Source organism: Cladophialophora immunda (assembly GCF_000835495.1).
Source record: "Cladophialophora immunda strain CBS 83496 unplaced genomic scaffold supercont1.2, whole genome shotgun sequence".
Taxonomy (NCBI): Eukaryota; Fungi; Ascomycota; class Eurotiomycetes; order Chaetothyriales; family Herpotrichiellaceae; genus Cladophialophora; species Cladophialophora immunda.
Window position 1 is genome coordinate 6,402,460 of NW_015622542.1, and position 15,597 is coordinate 6,418,056.

A 15,597-nucleotide genomic window follows, 5' to 3' on the forward strand; every position below is an offset into this window, starting at 1 on the left:
AATGGAAGTGGAGCAATTCAAGCAAAGCGAACCCTTCATTGTCGCCGCGCAGCTTGGGTCCCGTTCATGATTCTCTTCCGATTTTCACTCCCAACTTCACCAGGCTCACAACCAGAGTCTTCTGCATTCACCACTTATTAGCTCTCTGTTTCGTTCAGGCTTCAGTTGTGCTTGACGAAGAATGGGTTGGTTCTGGGCTGACGCACCGAAAGCGAGCGCACCTTCTGCGCCGCAACACTCCGCCGCCGCTCCTCCGGTATGCTATGCACCTCTCCATACACGATGGTCGAAAAGGACTAACTCCCCCTCAAGCCAGGATGTCCTATGCATCAATCAGACACCGGGAATCCCACGCCTTTCCCTCCGCGGCTCGATCCGTCGACATCAACTCCTTCATCATGCCCAGTTAAATCTCCAAACCATCCGCTGAGATATCAACCTTCAGAATCGTCGAGTCAATCTCAATCTTCTGAACAAAGGCCTCAGCAACCCTCCTCTTCCACCCTATCCAAACTTAACCCTTTAAATTACATGCCCTCCCTTTCCAATAGCCGCCCGGCCGACTCCCCTCAATCAATACATTTGCCTCTTGACCGGGAACTCTCCTCGATTCCGCGCAGCGATTCGCAGGCGAATTGGGAATACCCCTCCCCACAGCAGATGTACAACGCAATGCTTCGCAAGGGCTATACCGATACTCCTGCGGAACATGTCGAGGCAATGGTCGCCGTGCACAATTTCTTGAACGAGGGAGCATGGGCGGAGATAGAGGAATGGGAACGGATCTTCTCCGGAGGCTTATGGAAAGGGTGGGAGACTTGTTCGCGTGGTGAACAAGCCATCACTTTAGACCGGGCGAGGCAGGAATACGCCGCTCAACGACGATTGGCGCTGGGGTTAAACCCGGACCCTCAGGAGGATGAGTCGAAACCAAAACTGATCCGGTTCCAAGGTCGTCCGCAAGAACCTTCGCCCAAGGCTCGAATCCTGCGGATGTTGGGCAAAGTCTTCCCCGACCATTTCTCTCAAGATCCTCCCTTTGACCGACACGACTGGTACATCTCCCGGAAGCTCCCCAATGGGTCGACAAAGGAGGTGCGCTACGTTATAGACTACTATGGCGGAGGTGTCGAGCAGGAAACGGGGCAACCTGTCTTCTACTTGGACATCCGCCCTGCATTGGATTCACCGACGGCCGCAGTGGAGAGAGCGATGAGGTGGGGAGGCGACGTGTGGCATCGAGCGTCTGGAGGAGCGGTGAGGGAGGCGGCCGCACAAACAAAGGGAAAGGAAAATGGATCATGATTTATGGCCAAGACGGATTGCCATGATTGAATGACAAGAACCACACGTGGATGTGATTATGGCCGAGTTTGTTTTCTGGAGTCTTTCTCTCACGGGATCCGGGATTGCAACTCCGCGGGAAGTGAGCGGCCTCTGATAATATCTTATGGCATACGTTCTGTGGGGCGCGCATGGAACTTTGCGAATTTGTCTGGCTTTGTACAGGCTTGTATTTGGAGCTTGAGATCCAATGTCGGCCTTGTTCCAGCAGGGCCTTGAACCCTCTCCTCCTCTATAACATAGCGATGTAATAATGTCCTGTAGAATAGATTGTACATGAATGACGGCCATTGTTTATGTCTGTCTACATCTTCTGCGTCAAAGTACTCGGTCTGTTTCCGATTTTGATATTCTGCTCTTTGTGGTCATGATGAATATGGCGAGGTTAGCATAGAGTGGTTAGGTAGCGCGTAAATGGTCGATATCAGGAGAGGTACGGGTTGAAAACACGAGATCTGTTGCCGATAGGGATCCACAAGAGTGTCGGTGGCACCAGATGGTGACCTTGCGGCCCTTCAACCTGGAGGGTTTCACCAGGCCTCACACAGCTCGACAGGTGTGGCCTTTAGCCCATCGAGCCGCCTGGGCCAGGGTCATTGGGCGTTGCGTTGGAGGTGGTGAGTCGAGTCAATGACGTCGCAAACATCGGTCCAGATGCCTTTCCATATCGAAGACTGCAGCCATGGTATGTAGAGCAGCCCGAACATGACCTGTTCGACCTCTTCCCAGGTCAAGAGTCCCGCTTCCCGAGCGACCTGCGCAAGGGACTCCGTGAAGAACCGCTGCTCCGGCTGTTTCAGGGCGTTTTGGACAAAGACGAAGAGAGCCCAGCAGACGACCTTCGCCTCTTCCACGTTCCTGGATCGTTCCCCGTGGAGCCATTTGTCCAACGCCCCTTTCTGATGGTGCGTCAGAGCCCTCCCTAGCCCGGTGGAAGCGAGGATTGTGTGAGGAGCAATAGCGAGCATTCCCAAGCCTGCAAGACGAATTATCCGTTCTAACGCTGGGATTTCTGGTTCATTGGCGCTGTTTCGGGGAAAGATGGTCGTCGCGTAGGGATATGCTAGCAGATCATATTCTAGCTCCGTTGCCTTCTTCCGCAAGCTCAGGGTTTCTGTCCGCGATGGGCTCTGAAAAAGTGAATGGTGCATTTCGCAAAGACGGCAAATATCCTTGGAAGTAGTGAGCAAGGATTTTAAAGGCTGGCTCATTTGCTGTAGCTCCATGAAGTCCTGCCCCAAGCGATTCATGTCAGAAGGAAGATGTTGCTCAGCACGGGATAGAGTCTCTTCAGGCAACGGCTCGCGCATGAACAGGAGCGGAAGGACAGGGCGCACAAGTAGTCCAACCGAAACTTTCACATTTGACAGCGGTAACCACATCAGTGTCTCCTCAGACAGGGTCATCTGCGAAGTTACGCGCTCGAGAATCTTGAGATGTATCCGGGCCTCTGCGAAATTGCCCACAACTGTAGCGGTCGAAATAAGTCCAAAACAGGCCTCAACCATCTGGTCATCTACTTTCTCACGCTGATCGAACGTCCGGCGAACGGCCACCATTGCTTCATTTTTGACTCTGATATAGTCTGGGTCGATGATGAGGTCATCATGGTTGGCATTAGAAGGCGCAAGATCCTCATGTCGGCCGTAGAAAACGGCTCTATGGGCTGCAGTCGTCGCCATGAAGCCAAGGAATGTGGCGGGGTTCGACATCTTGCTATTCATAACCATTTTTTGCCGGGCAAGTTTGTCATGAGCTTGTCTCGTCTCAACACAGAATGTCAGTGGGAGCATAACATCAAAACCTATGGTCACGGTTAGGGTGCAGTTGATCTGGCCCATGTGACAGACTCACAATACTGCAACAGGCTCTCTGAGGTATGATGCGGTAGGCGGTTTGTCGGTAAAGTATCGAATGGGTCGAATGCTTGCGCGGCTAGTGATATATTGAGACTTGGAGATGGAAGGGGAGATTGGGTCGGCCGAATTGTATCGCTTCCAGCACCGATGACCGGACTGTTGGCATTATATTCGGTGGATTCATTGCTCAGAGATAGTTCAGAGTGAGTGGACTCGCTTCGCGGTTTTTGCTTGCTACCATCGTTTAGACGTGGGCGCCCAGTTGACCTCTTTTTGCCTTGTGCCAACTCCACCTGACGGACGCGTTGCATGACATGGGAGCGAATAGCATGGCGCTGCTCTCTATTGTTGATTCTTCTGTGAGGCAACGAAGCTAAATCCTCAGCCTGATGCACAAAGGTGAAGTTGGTAGGTGAAGAGGCTTGAGGGTCTGAAGGGCGAGCAGGATCAGGCGTGTCTGGTTTCAGGTGATATACTGGTTAGCTAGACGTCGCCGATGATTAAACCTGAATGTGGACATGTTCACACCTGTACCACGCGAGCCACGGCGCATCTTTGCAGATCCATCAGTTCAGCGGAAGCGATGATCCGTCAAACAGGTCCTATGTTTTGTAGGATGCAGCCATGCAGCCACGGAATGTCACGTCGGTTTAATAGCTGAGCTCACATCAAAGCTATTGCATGCTGACGCAGACATCCAGGATTGGAGGAATGCGAGACCGTTGAAGGATCCTCAAAGGATCGCTTGCAAAGTTATAGAAGCAGATGTATGCCTGCCTGCCTGCCTGCCTATGGCCAGCCAACGCGCAATCCAAGCCGAGATCCACGATCCGGACCCCTTGGACGAAATAGACCTCGGAAGTTGCTAGAGGCAAATAGGAGCATGAGGCTAATCGACGAGAGAAAGCTGGGAGGGGCAGACAGAGGGTGGTGGAGCTCGCCCAAAACCCAAGACCCAGCAGGAACAGACAGATTTCTTCAGGGCTCGTCTTTGCAGACCGCTAGTGTGTGGTCCCTGGAATCTGGAGTCGACGACTCGAGTGGAACTCCTCGGTGCTTCGCTGCTTCTGAAAGGGAAGGTGAGAGCTTCTTCAGGCTAGTCAGCGACCGGGGAATGCAACTTGGCAAAGGTTTATCGGTTGGTAATGGCAGCTATTGTAGTTAGTTGAACAGAATTGGGACCGGCTGGCGATCAGGCGATGAAGCAAAGCTTGCACGGACTCCATCTTACGTAGACAGACACCGACGTTGATACCCATCGTTGCGACTGTAACGGGCGGATTGCGCCCTGGCATGCATGGATAGACGAACTTGAACACGTTCCATGCCTGGCACAAGGGGGGCAGCATCGGTGAGGTGGTCCGGACGGTCCCGGGAGGCGTACGGGGTGCCTCTGCCTTCATTGCGGCTTTCAATGTTCTGGACAATGGCGAGGAAGTTTGCTCTCTACACCCAGTCGGTCAGCTATCGGGTTGACTCCGTCCCCTTGCCCCCAGCGTTCGTATTCGCTGGATCTCCGGTGGACTCCGGCAGTTTGGTTGGGGGCCCCTAGCTTGTGCAACGGTGGCTGGGTACTCTATCCGATTGTTCAGGTAAGCGGTGGTGTTGATATCAAGAATGGCCGGCAGTTGCCGCATGAGAGATGCTCTGGCTCCCCGGTGTATCAAACGTGGTGATAGACGCCCTAGCCGCAGCGGGGAGTGGAATTCCTAGCTCCCTGTCCTGCCGGTATATGCCATCTCTTGTCATCTCTGGGGGTTCTCCGAGGGATGCTGGAGGTTGCGAGACATCGGATGATTTCAGAGGTGGCTTCTGCATGAGATGCGTCGCCGGCAGAACTTGACTGGTGGAATTCTTTTCTTGCACAGACGCCAAAGTTGCCGATGGGTCGATTGGGTTTTGATCATTGCTTGCCGAAATATTGCCGGGGCTCTTGGCACGGCCTCCATGTGCTCTGAGTGACTGACCGTGAAAATCTTAAGTAATCACCCCCGTGTCTCTTTGGACATGTCTTTTGCCCCTCGCCTGCGCCCAGAACAAACCCCCTGTGCTGGTTATCAAATAAGATGTGTTGTTCGCCTGAGCGCTCCATTCCTTGGATCATAGAACACCCTCTTCTTCACCGAATATCCTTGCTAGCATGAAATACACGACAACGCAGCCCGCTGCGATCCACATCTTGTTTCGCCAAATCCAACCTTGGCCTGCATCCCTCGCAGCCTGGCCACCTTGCACCACAACTCCGACACCGGTGCTCCCTCCCAAGATCCGTCGCAAGGCTCTCGTCTCTGGTGAGCAATTGACCTCTTCGCCCTCTTCGTCGGGGAGCATCCGACCAGTAGCTGGGTCAATACGATGCTCTTTCATCCATGTCCAGTTTTGCTTGTCCTCATCAGGGAACTCTACCCGGAACTTTGCCCCGCCGTCTCCTGCTTTAATGTTGCCAATCCCCCTTGTGGTCGGCTGGACACCGGGAACGGGTCTCGAGGCTGATCCGCCACCAGTGGAGTTCCACCATCTTGACCTTGCTGCGTGCCATTTTCGCTCTGCAGATGACCCGCCAATGCTCCCTGCTGTCATTTCCTCGCTGTTCATAAATGACATGAGCCCTATCAGTATGGTGGACACTGACCATGCAGGATTGAATAGTTGAGGGTGATAGTCGGAAATACTCAAACAAAGTCTCGTGGAGGGTTGGAAACGGCCTGAGGGAGTATGCATTCGACTGATTTCCATTAGCCGTCCAAACATTTCTGCTAAAGATACTATTGCTCCGCGCCGGGATAAACATCCGACACATGGGCCACAGGGTCGAGAAGGACTCACATCGCAGGCGGTGCGAAAGGATAATCGGGCGGGAAAATTAAAGTACCCTGACTCTCCATTAATATCCACCACATTTGAATTGAGCGGAACCGCCTTCTTTCGATAGGTCCGCAGAGATGAGATAACTCACATGGTATTGTCCTCCTTCTGTTGTTGGCAAAGAGAGCGTTAGCAATCCCATCTCGTTCAATCTGGGGACGTTAGAACCTACCATATGGTGTGTTCGGAGCCCCAGTCAGAATATAATGCCATTCTAGTATGTTGCTTTCGCTTGGGTGCGCCTGTATGAATGGAGGTGGAGAACGCTGAATTGCCTCGTACTCCCGAACAAGTCGTTTATGCGCGGCTTTGGTTGCCATGTTCGCGGGCGAGCAATCGTAGAGAAAGTGGGTCTCGAGGGAAAGGAATAAATGAACGGTCTCAAATCAACCTGAGAAAATGCCACAACACATGACGAAAGGAGTTTCGACCGCCTTGTGTGGATAAAACTGCGAGACTGCGAGAATGAGAGTGAACGATAGTGACACGCGAGCATGCGCAGTCAGAAGGCGGTTGAGCGGCCTCGCTACCTCATCTTCGCCTCAGCAGGGCAAGTCTGCCGAGAGCGATCGCCAACCGCAGCATGTGGGTCTACCAAAGGTACATTTTCGCAGCATAGCTCCCGCGTTTACGGAGCACCTCTCCCCGGCGATTTTCATTACCAGTCGCAACTGAAGCCTGCCAGGTGACTGAGCTCAATGGCAACCCCGGCTTCCAATGAGTCGGAGGAAAGCATCTTTCAGCTGTTGAAAAAGGCCGACACAAAAGAGTTGGAAACTCGAGAGAAGGCGATCAATGAGCGGTTGCATCGCACATTTCAGCTCGGGCAACAGAGACTTGCGGAGCTCATTGACCAGAATTCAACTCTGCCTACCACTGTATCATCAGTGACGGTCCTCGGGACCCAAAATACAAGACATGGCTTCCTTGGAGCAGTGGTGAACCCGCTATTAAGCGCCAACCGCGACCGACCATATACTCAATCTGAACTCATACACGAAGTCGCAAGAACCGCTGAGAAACTCAGGAAATTTGGTACTGCAATACCCTTGGACCTGGGAAAGCATTGACTCATTGTGATGCAGGCATCTATCACGACCCAATTTCCGTCTACCTCGACAAACCCTCCAAGACCGACCCTACAACTACCCCAACCGATATTGCCATTTACTACTCAGTGAAAGAGAAAAGCCGGATTTTTGCAAAGACTGGAACAGACCTTGGTAATGCAGAAGGGTCAGCTTACGCCAATGTGCAATGGAGGAATCTTTTGGGCGGTGCAGAAACCCTTGACGTAAATGCGTCCATTGGTACGCGCACACGCTCATCGTACCAAGCTACCATCGATACCCCTGTCCTGAGCAATCCCGATCTGCGGTTTCAGGTTGGCGGATTGCAGAGCGCGACGCAGAAAATCTTTGCCAGCCATGAAGAAGTGCTGAAAGGAGGCTGGACCAAGTTGCGGTGGCTGAGTTCGGCAGGGTCATTTCACGAAATAGGATACAATGGTTTCTGGCGACAAGTGACTGGTCTCGCACCAAACGCTTCACAAACGGTCCGGAACGATGCAGGGGATTCTTTCAAGAGCAGCATTTCTCACACATGGATGGCCGATCGAAGAGACAACTCCATGCTACCCACCAGAGGTTATTATGCCAAAACATCCGCCGAACTAGCAGGGTGGGGGCCCCTGCAAGGTGATGCGGCATTCCTCAAAAGTGAAGTCGAGACTCAGTCAGCATTGTCGATACCGGTCCCTGGCATAAAGGGGGACAGTGGTGTGAGCTTCACTACCGGATTCCGTGCCGGTCTTCTATACCCTTTAACTCTAGGATCGAAGCAGAACCCAGAAATGTCACGGATAAATGACCGATTTCAGCTGGGTGGTCCTACGGATGTTCGGGGCTTCAGGCTTTCGGGCTTGGGCCCTCACGATGGCCCAGATGCAGTGGGCGGTGACATTTACGCAGCTGGAAGCGCAAATATTCTTCTCCCTCTCCCCAAAGTCGGAAAAGATAAGCCTCTACGATTGCAAGCTTTCATCAATGGTGGACGGTTATTGGCAATAAGAAATGAAGAAAAGGAGGGTGCAATGACAAGCCAGCAAGTCAAACAAAGTGTTGCAGACGCTTTCTCAGAGCTGGGGAACGGGCTACCAACAATGTCGGCTGGCGTAGGGCTGGTTTATGCCCATCCTGTGGCACGCTTTGAGCTCAACTTTTCATTGCCTTTAGTCGTCCGGAAGCAGGAAGAGGCCAGAAAGGGTGTGTCTTTCGGCATCGGCATCAATTTCCTGTAGGATGTAACAGCATTAGACAATATTGTACATAGTAACGGCATGGCCAGTAACGACTCGTGGGGAAGTGCTACGAAAGACTAAACGAGGCTGAGGGAAAGGCCATCTGGCAAAAGAGGCTCGGTGGGCACCAGCCAGTCAGAATGCCTCCGCAGCGGAGTTTGGTTCTTGAGGCACTCCGAACACATTTGCACACTTATACGTAAATGAAGGCATCTCAAATAATCTTACCCTCTCTAGCATTCTACGGTTCATACATCTCGCCTTACAAGACGTTGACGAATTGCGTGCCGGTTGCAGCCCTCACTTGCAACCGTTCCTCATCCCGATCTGAGCGCAAAGACCCCCTAAAAATCTCCAGAGACCTGCACCACAACCTACCCGACGGCCTCAGTGGCCCAAGTACAGCATGTCCTACTACAACCAACCCTACGGCCCCGGTGCTGCGGGAGGTGGCGCCGCATCAAACCTCCAATTCTATCCTTCGTCCTACTCAAACGTCTCCGGCCACACGACGCCCTCACAGGCCTCTTATGGCGGATATGGTGGCACCAGTAACAGCGCAAGCGCATATCCAGGGTATGGTGCAGGCTCCTCGGCAGGCTTTGGTGGTGGACCTGGAATGCAGAGTGTTAGTGGCCGCATGGGAGATTCCGGCGGGTTGAGAACAGGCTGGCTCGCGGCGTTTGGGACGGAGGGATATGAAGGAGAGCCGGGATTGATGGAGGAGCTGGGAGTAAACTTTGGACATATCAAGACAAAGGTAAGGGTGTCCTCGCCATATATGCTGCCCGGGGAAAGACATGAGCTGATCGTGGCGTACACAGACACTCACAGTCTTAAACCCGTTGACGCGTCCTTCACCCCACATCATGGACGACAGTGATCTCTATGGCGGTCTGCTATTCTTGATTCTTTATGGGACGTTCCTCGCCCTCTCAGGCAAATTCTTCTACGGCTATATCTACGGCATTGCGCTCTTTGGATCGATGGCGCTGCACTGGATGTTCGCCCTCATGACACCGCCCATCGACCCCAATGACTCGGATCAAATGGGGCAGGCCCAACGAGATCATGGTCAAGGGCCCGATGGGCGCGGCCATGGAGGCCACTTCTCAAGCACACTCACGTACTCGCGAAGTGCAAGTGTTTTGGGGTATTGTTTTCTTCCTCTCGTCTTCACCTCCCTGTTTGGGGTGCTCCTGCCCATGGACACGGCCATGGGGTACGTCATGACGGCGATGGCGGTGGGATGGTGCACGTTTAGCAGTTCTGGGATGTTTGTCAGCGTGGGAAGGATGAAGGGAATGAGAGGATTGGTGGCGTATCCCCTTGCACTGTTTTATTCGGGGTTCGGCATTATGGGTATCTTTTCGAGCCGGGGGAGTGGCATGCTGGAAGGGAAAGTGCTTTGACGACACCGGATTGGTTTTGTGGAAAAAGTAATGATGTTTGAATCTAAAGAGCTGGATTGTCCCAGATGAGATACAGGCCTTCGTCAACCAGGACCACCGTCGTACCTTCGACTCACCGCTATTCTGGGCAGCAACGGGGAGGCAGTCATGATCAAAGCTGCAGCAAACACATCCCTCGATGATTGAATGGGCTTCCAATTGGCATGACGACCGCTTGAGGGAATCCTAGCCTTTGGGCCGCACCGCGAGCTAGGCGCCGAATGCGAAGTCATAGGGCAGCTATCACTCTGGGCAGCTCGCGTGAGACAATGAACTGCTCACCAAACGAAGGAGTATGGGATTCAGAATCCCATATGGCAGGATTTATAGAGCTTGTGCTGTTGATTTTTGAGGCCAGGGCAAGCACAAAAGTGGCCAATATACCTTGTAGTCGATGCGGAGAGTAACATGAATAATGACGGACATCACCGCGACAACGAATATTTTGTTCCTTCCATAAAACTTAGCCGGCTTGTTTCCTTGTTCGTGGCTGAGGAGGGAAGATTGACAGACCCCCGACATTTCGCTGGTCCCAGACCAGCTGAATGTATCGTATTCAACAACCATGGAGATCTACGGCATGCTGGGTGAGAAACTGGGGACGATAGGCAAGCCTGAGAAGAAGGCAGAGGACGGGGCTGCAGAGGCTAGACTCCCCCAATGGAAAAAGGATCTCTTGCAGAAACCCTCCATTTCGGTGCGGAAAGGCATTGCGTGGGTAAGTCTCCGTTGATGCTCTGAGGGTAGACACACGGGCTTTGATGCTTTGAAGCTCATGACTCTCATGCAACACTTGGCATTGTGGTTACGAAGGAGCTGCCTTCTTTCTGACCTCCGTGACATGGGCTTGGACAGGGATATACTCCTCCCTACGAAGACACTGATACGCTTGTCCTGACATCCCCTCAATCGTCCTTCGTCGACATCAGGTTCCCCGTCAAGCAACAGTTGTCGAAGCCAATAGCATCGGACCCTTCTTTCTGGGCGTTTGCTGGAACGTCCCATATGACATTTGCGCCCTTCGCGGGTGATACGATTACGATGCCTTACTCGGCACACTGCGTGTGGAAGCACGATATCGACTCCAAGGGCCCGGGCATCACTGACGAGGGGGATTTGTTCTTGCTCCCTAACGGCGACTGCATGGAGGTGGGGATGATGCAGAACCCACAGACAGGTAAGGTCGAGATGTACAAGGAATATTGGACAGGTCCACCCACCGGTGTGACTCCAACAATCAGGACGCCTTGCGTGGTTGCGAAGACGCAAGCTCCGTCGGACGGTCAGAAAGCGCAGGACGCTCTCAGAGACGAGTCTGGAGTCATCGTCAGGGTAGGCAACTACTGTCAAGGCATCATGCGTCAGCGCACAGCGGAACAAGGTCGGCCTGAAGGAGCAGATGCGATCCTGGTTGAGAGGTGGACTCGAAGTCTCGTCGAGACCGAGCAAAGATCAACTGCCGCTGGTACTTCGGACGGGCCCAGCGATGCAGCGGGTTGGGTGCAGGACTGGCGCAGCAACACGCCTTGTGACAACGGCGTGTTCATGCCATGTATGTGGACTTGCGACGGAAATAGGCAGCTCGGAGATGAAATCGTCGTTAAGGGCGTCACCTGGAGAGTCGTGGAATTGGTGACCGAGGAGGCCTGACCACTGGACGCAGACCGGAGAGACACACGGGGGACATGGCAAACAATGGAAAGGCTCAGAACGTATTGCTTTGGCGTCAGGAAGGTGCTTCGATTGTTACAACACCTAACAGATACCCTGAGATACCTCGTAACCATTGACCGGTGTCCAGCACCTTCATAAGAAAAGCGGAAACGGAACCAGAAATATGCACATGGAGGCGGGTATCTTTCCTTTTTCTTTCCCGGGAGTCGGGGCGTCCCACCACCATGGGACTGTTGTTTTTTGGCCTTGTGAAAGATCGACGATACCGCGGCAAATGACAGCGAACGATAGCTCGGGGGTCAAAGTGGGAGACTAGGATCATTCATGGGGTCGGCAACAATCGTCACCAAGAAACCTGATACGTGGAAGATTTGCGTTCCGAGCGAGCATCCATGCCAAGCCTGGAGCCGAAGCTCGCTAGCGTGCCGAAGATGAGCCGGATCACCAATCACAGCCGCGGTGTGGATTCTGCCTAAATGGATCTCTTTACCTCAAGTCTCTTGTCTATCCCTTCCACCCTCTTCCTGGTCTCTCCCTAGAATTGACTTTGGGCCTTGCTCGGCCGATACTCCGCGACTTATCCCTGGTAGAGGTACCTATACGGCAATCCGAGGCGCCCTTGTACGGTGGCTGGAGGCCTCGCTCCGGGACAAACGTGGAGGATGGGATGGTGCCTCTGCCTTCCCAATGCGGCGGTCGTCGTATCCTCGCCCCATCAAATCCAGCTGCTCCAAGGCTATGGAGACCTCATATCGCTGCATGTGGGACACGGTTGTCCTGGGTCAAATATGCTCCCGCCTAACGCTCGGGTTCCCACCGCTGTATCTGCCGACGCAACAGACCAGGTGAGCAGGTGAGCAGGTGAGCAGCAGAGCAGGTGGATGCTGGGCCTCACCTACTTCACATGGTCTCCGCCGTTTGCTCCTGACACTCTCACGTCCTGCGTCTCACCTGTTTCCTTCCCTGACTATCCGAAGTTCTGCCATTGGTTCTCCAGTACCTCTTTGTCGAATCACCGATGCCCTTTGTCACTGTCTGGATCCCAAACATTTCTTTAAATATCTGACGTCTGCCGCATCTATACAGTTCTTGTATCTTGTCTGCCCTTTCGTCTTGTCAATTTCCAGCTTTCTGCTCTTCGGTCGTAGCTTAGCACATCGCCACAATGGGGTCCTTGCCTGTGCAGACGAGCTTCGACGTTGAAGACGTTCTTTCGCGGCTGAACACGGCAGAGAAAGTTGCCCTGTTATCCGGGATTGACTTCTGGCACACCGCTCCCGTACATCGTCTGGGTGTCCCGTCTATACGAGTATCCGACGGCCCCAACGGCGTTCGCGGCACTCGCTTCTTCAACGGCGTCCCCGCTGCCTGTCTTCCTTGTGGTAAGCTATACCATACCACCAAGAAGCGATCTAGATGTCATTGACACGGTACAGGGACCGGTCTTGCTGCAACATGGGACACCAAACTTGTCGGGAAAGGTGGAGCATTGCAGGGTGCTGAGGCCATCGCCAAAGGGGCATCCGTTATTCTAGGTCCGACCACAAACATGCAAAGATCACCACTGGGCGGTCGTGGGTTCGAGAGCTTCAGCGAAGACCCATACCTCGCCGGTGCCATGAGTGCAGCAACCATCAACGGTATACAATCGACTGGTGTTGCTGCAACAATCAAGCACTATGTTTGCAACGACCAAGAGGACCAAAGACAAGCCGTCGACAGCATTCTGACAGAACGAGCGCTACGAGAGATTTACCTAATGCCCTTCATGATCGCGCAGAGAGACTCGAAGCCGGACTGTTACATGACTGCTTACAACAAGGTCAACGGTACACATGCGAGTGAGAACCCACGATTGATCAAGGATGTTCTTCGCGGTGAATGGGGCTTTGACGGGCTAACAATGAGCGACTGGTAAGCGCCGGCTTTGTGAGAGTCGAACCCCCTCTTGCTGACTGTTTCAGGTTCGGGACGTACTCAACCACCGAAGCAATCAAAGCAGGTCTCGACCTTGAAATGCCCGGTCCTACCTATATCCGTGGACACCTAGTCAATCAAGCCCTCGGCTGTGGCAAGCTTACATTGCATGACCTCGATGAAAGAGTTCGTGAAATCCTCAAACTGATCAAGAAGGTCCAACCTCTGGGTATTCCGGAAAACGCACCAGAGACCACGGTGGACTCTCCTGAGACTTCTGCTCTTCTTCGTTCGCTATCATCCAATGGCATCGTCCTGATGAAAAATGACAACAACATCCTGCCGTTCGAGAAACAGAAAACTACTGCCATCATTGGTCCCAATGCGGCTTATGCAGCCTACTGTGGTGGTGGCTCAGCTTCATTGTTGCCATACTATGCTATCAGCCCCCTTGACGCCATCCGGAAACAGGTGCCTGACGCGAAATATGCTCTCGGCGCACCGGGCTGGAAAGCGCTTCCACTAATGACGCGGTTGACCAAGACCAAGCAGAATGAAAATGGTCTGACGATGAGAGTCTTCTTGGAACCCGCCTCGGTGACAAATCGCAAGGCAATTGATGAGGTCTTTGTGAACAAGTCGGACATTCTTCTGGTCGATTATAAGCACCCTCTGATCAAGTCATCTCTCTATTGGCTCGAATTGGATGGCATTTTCACTCCCGAGGAGACGACCGAGTATGACTTCAGTCTGTGCTGCGCGGGAACAGGCAAAGTCTTTGTGAACGGAACGTGCGTCGTCGACAACGAGACCCACCAACGACCTGGTAACTCATTTTTCGGCGCTGGCACTGCAGAGGAGATCGGAAGCATGAAACTAGAAAAGGGAGAGACGTACGACATCAAAGTCACCTTCGGTACACTTCCAACCATGACGTTCAGCAGCCACGGCACCACCGGCTTCGGGGCAGGAGGGCTGAGAGTCGGACTCGAGCGCAGAGCCGAGATTACGACAGAAATTGAAAAGGCTGTTCAGCTTGCGAAAAGGGCCGACCAAGTTATTCTGTGCGCAGGGCTGAACAGCGAGTGGGAATCAGAGGGCTATGACCGGGAGCACATGGACCTACCACCAGGCAGTGACGATCTCATCAAGGCCGTCCTCGCCGCCAACCCCAATACGGCTATCGTAATCCAATCCGGAACACCCGTTACAATGCCATGGCTGAAGGATGCTCCGGCTGTCCTTCAAGCTTGGTACGGTGGTAACGAGACCGGCAATGCTATCGCAGATGTCGTCTTCGCCAACACCAATCCCAGCGGCAAGTTGCCCCTGAGCTTCCCTATCAAGAACGAAGACAACCCGGCTTTTCTGAATTACAAATCTGAGCGCAACCGGGCCATTTATGGTGAAGATGTCTATGTCGGATACCGGTTCTACGAAAAGACCAAGAAAGAAGTCGCCTTCCCTTTCGGCCATGGCCTCAGTTACACGACCTTTGAGATCAAGGACGTATCCGTCAGCGACGACGATGTCGAAATCGTGGTGTCTGCTACGGTCTCCAACACGGGCAAGTTGGACGGCGCGCAGGTTGTCCAAGTTTACGTCTCGCAACACAACCCAAGCATCAATCGACCTCCAAAGGAACTGAAAGGTTTCGCCAAAGTCTTTGTGAAGGCGGGTGAGAGCGAGAAGACCGAGATTGTGATTTCCAAGAAGTACGCCACGAGTTTCTGGGACGAAGAAAGGGATTCGTGGGTGATGGAGAAAGATGCTTTTGATGTATTGGTGGGCGACTCCAGTGCCAATACGCCGCTCAAGGCCAAGATTCACGTGAAGCAGACAGCCTGGTGGAGGGGTTTGTAGAAGGACGGTGTTGTTGATACCTTCAAGGAGTGCATTACCTACATCCTCTAGGTGTCCCTGTTGTTGGCTTGCCTGCTTTTGAGGACAACCACGCCTTGACTCTGTCTAGTACGGAGCATAGGATCTGCTTGGGGCGGCCGACTTTGACGAGGCTCCTGGGTGGCGGAACGGCGCTTCTGTATGTTGTAATATCTTTATGACTCATGATTATATAGAAGAATACGTAAGACGCACATCCAAAGAGGTTGAATATGAATATGAGTTCGATTTCGAACATCCCGAGATATTTAGAATATCAGGTGTCCTGTGTCCTGATACGCTATCC

At 53.0% G+C, this 15,597-nt stretch overlaps 7 protein-coding genes across 7 annotated transcripts; 5 read left to right on the forward strand and 2 right to left on the reverse strand.

Moving 5' to 3' along the window:
* Positions 1–69: 69 nt before the first annotated feature.
* On the forward strand, positions 70–1,658 carry PV07_04397 (uncharacterized protein). The gene is made up of 2 exons (XM_016391198.1): positions 70–256; positions 313–1,658. Exons 1-2 carry the CDS (start codon positions 182–184, stop codon positions 1,303–1,305), a joined length of 1,068 nt encoding a protein of 355 aa, XP_016253100.1. The 5' UTR covers positions 70–181; the 3' UTR covers positions 1,306–1,658.
* A 279-nt stretch (positions 1,659–1,937) lies between these two features.
* Positions 1,938–3,185, reverse strand: PV07_04398 (uncharacterized protein; the record flags this gene model as incomplete). Its single annotated transcript, XM_016391199.1, has 1 exon — positions 1,938–3,185. The coding sequence occupies one exon, from the start codon at positions 3,183–3,185 to the stop codon at positions 1,938–1,940; it is 1,248 nt and encodes a 415-aa protein (XP_016253101.1).
* A 2,118-nt stretch (positions 3,186–5,303) lies between these two features.
* PV07_04399 (uncharacterized protein) lies at positions 5,304–6,388 on the reverse strand (the record flags this gene model as incomplete). Its single annotated transcript, XM_016391200.1, has 4 exons — positions 5,304–5,928; positions 6,030–6,076; positions 6,160–6,176; positions 6,241–6,388. The coding sequence occupies 4 exons, from the start codon at positions 6,386–6,388 to the stop codon at positions 5,304–5,306; spliced, it is 837 nt and encodes a 278-aa protein (XP_016253102.1).
* Positions 6,389–6,685: 297 nt separating this feature from the next.
* PV07_04400 (uncharacterized protein) lies at positions 6,686–8,498 on the forward strand. The gene is made up of 2 exons (XM_016391201.1): positions 6,686–7,103; positions 7,154–8,498. The coding sequence occupies exons 1-2, from the start codon at positions 6,767–6,769 to the stop codon at positions 8,365–8,367; spliced, it is 1,551 nt and encodes a 516-aa protein (XP_016253103.1). The 5' UTR covers positions 6,686–6,766; the 3' UTR covers positions 8,368–8,498.
* A 47-nt stretch (positions 8,499–8,545) lies between these two features.
* Positions 8,546–10,275, forward strand: PV07_04401 (uncharacterized protein). Its single transcript, XM_016391202.1, has 2 exons — positions 8,546–9,127; positions 9,192–10,275. Exons 1-2 carry the CDS (start codon positions 8,774–8,776, stop codon positions 9,777–9,779), a joined length of 942 nt encoding a protein of 313 aa, XP_016253104.1. The 5' UTR covers positions 8,546–8,773; the 3' UTR covers positions 9,780–10,275.
* A 108-nt stretch (positions 10,276–10,383) lies between these two features.
* On the forward strand, positions 10,384–11,483 carry PV07_04402 (uncharacterized protein; the record flags this gene model as incomplete). The annotated part of the gene is made up of 2 exons (XM_016391203.1): positions 10,384–10,536; positions 10,674–11,483. The coding sequence occupies 2 exons, from the start codon at positions 10,384–10,386 to the stop codon at positions 11,466–11,468; spliced, it is 948 nt and encodes a 315-aa protein (XP_016253105.1). The 3' UTR covers positions 11,469–11,483.
* Positions 11,484–12,444: 961 nt separating this feature from the next.
* On the forward strand, positions 12,445–15,541 carry PV07_04403 (uncharacterized protein). The gene is made up of 3 exons (XM_016391204.1): positions 12,445–12,874; positions 12,929–13,406; positions 13,457–15,541. Exons 1-3 carry the CDS (start codon positions 12,658–12,660, stop codon positions 15,270–15,272), a joined length of 2,511 nt encoding a protein of 836 aa, XP_016253106.1. The 5' UTR covers positions 12,445–12,657; the 3' UTR covers positions 15,273–15,541.
* Positions 15,542–15,597: the final 56 nt, after the last annotated feature.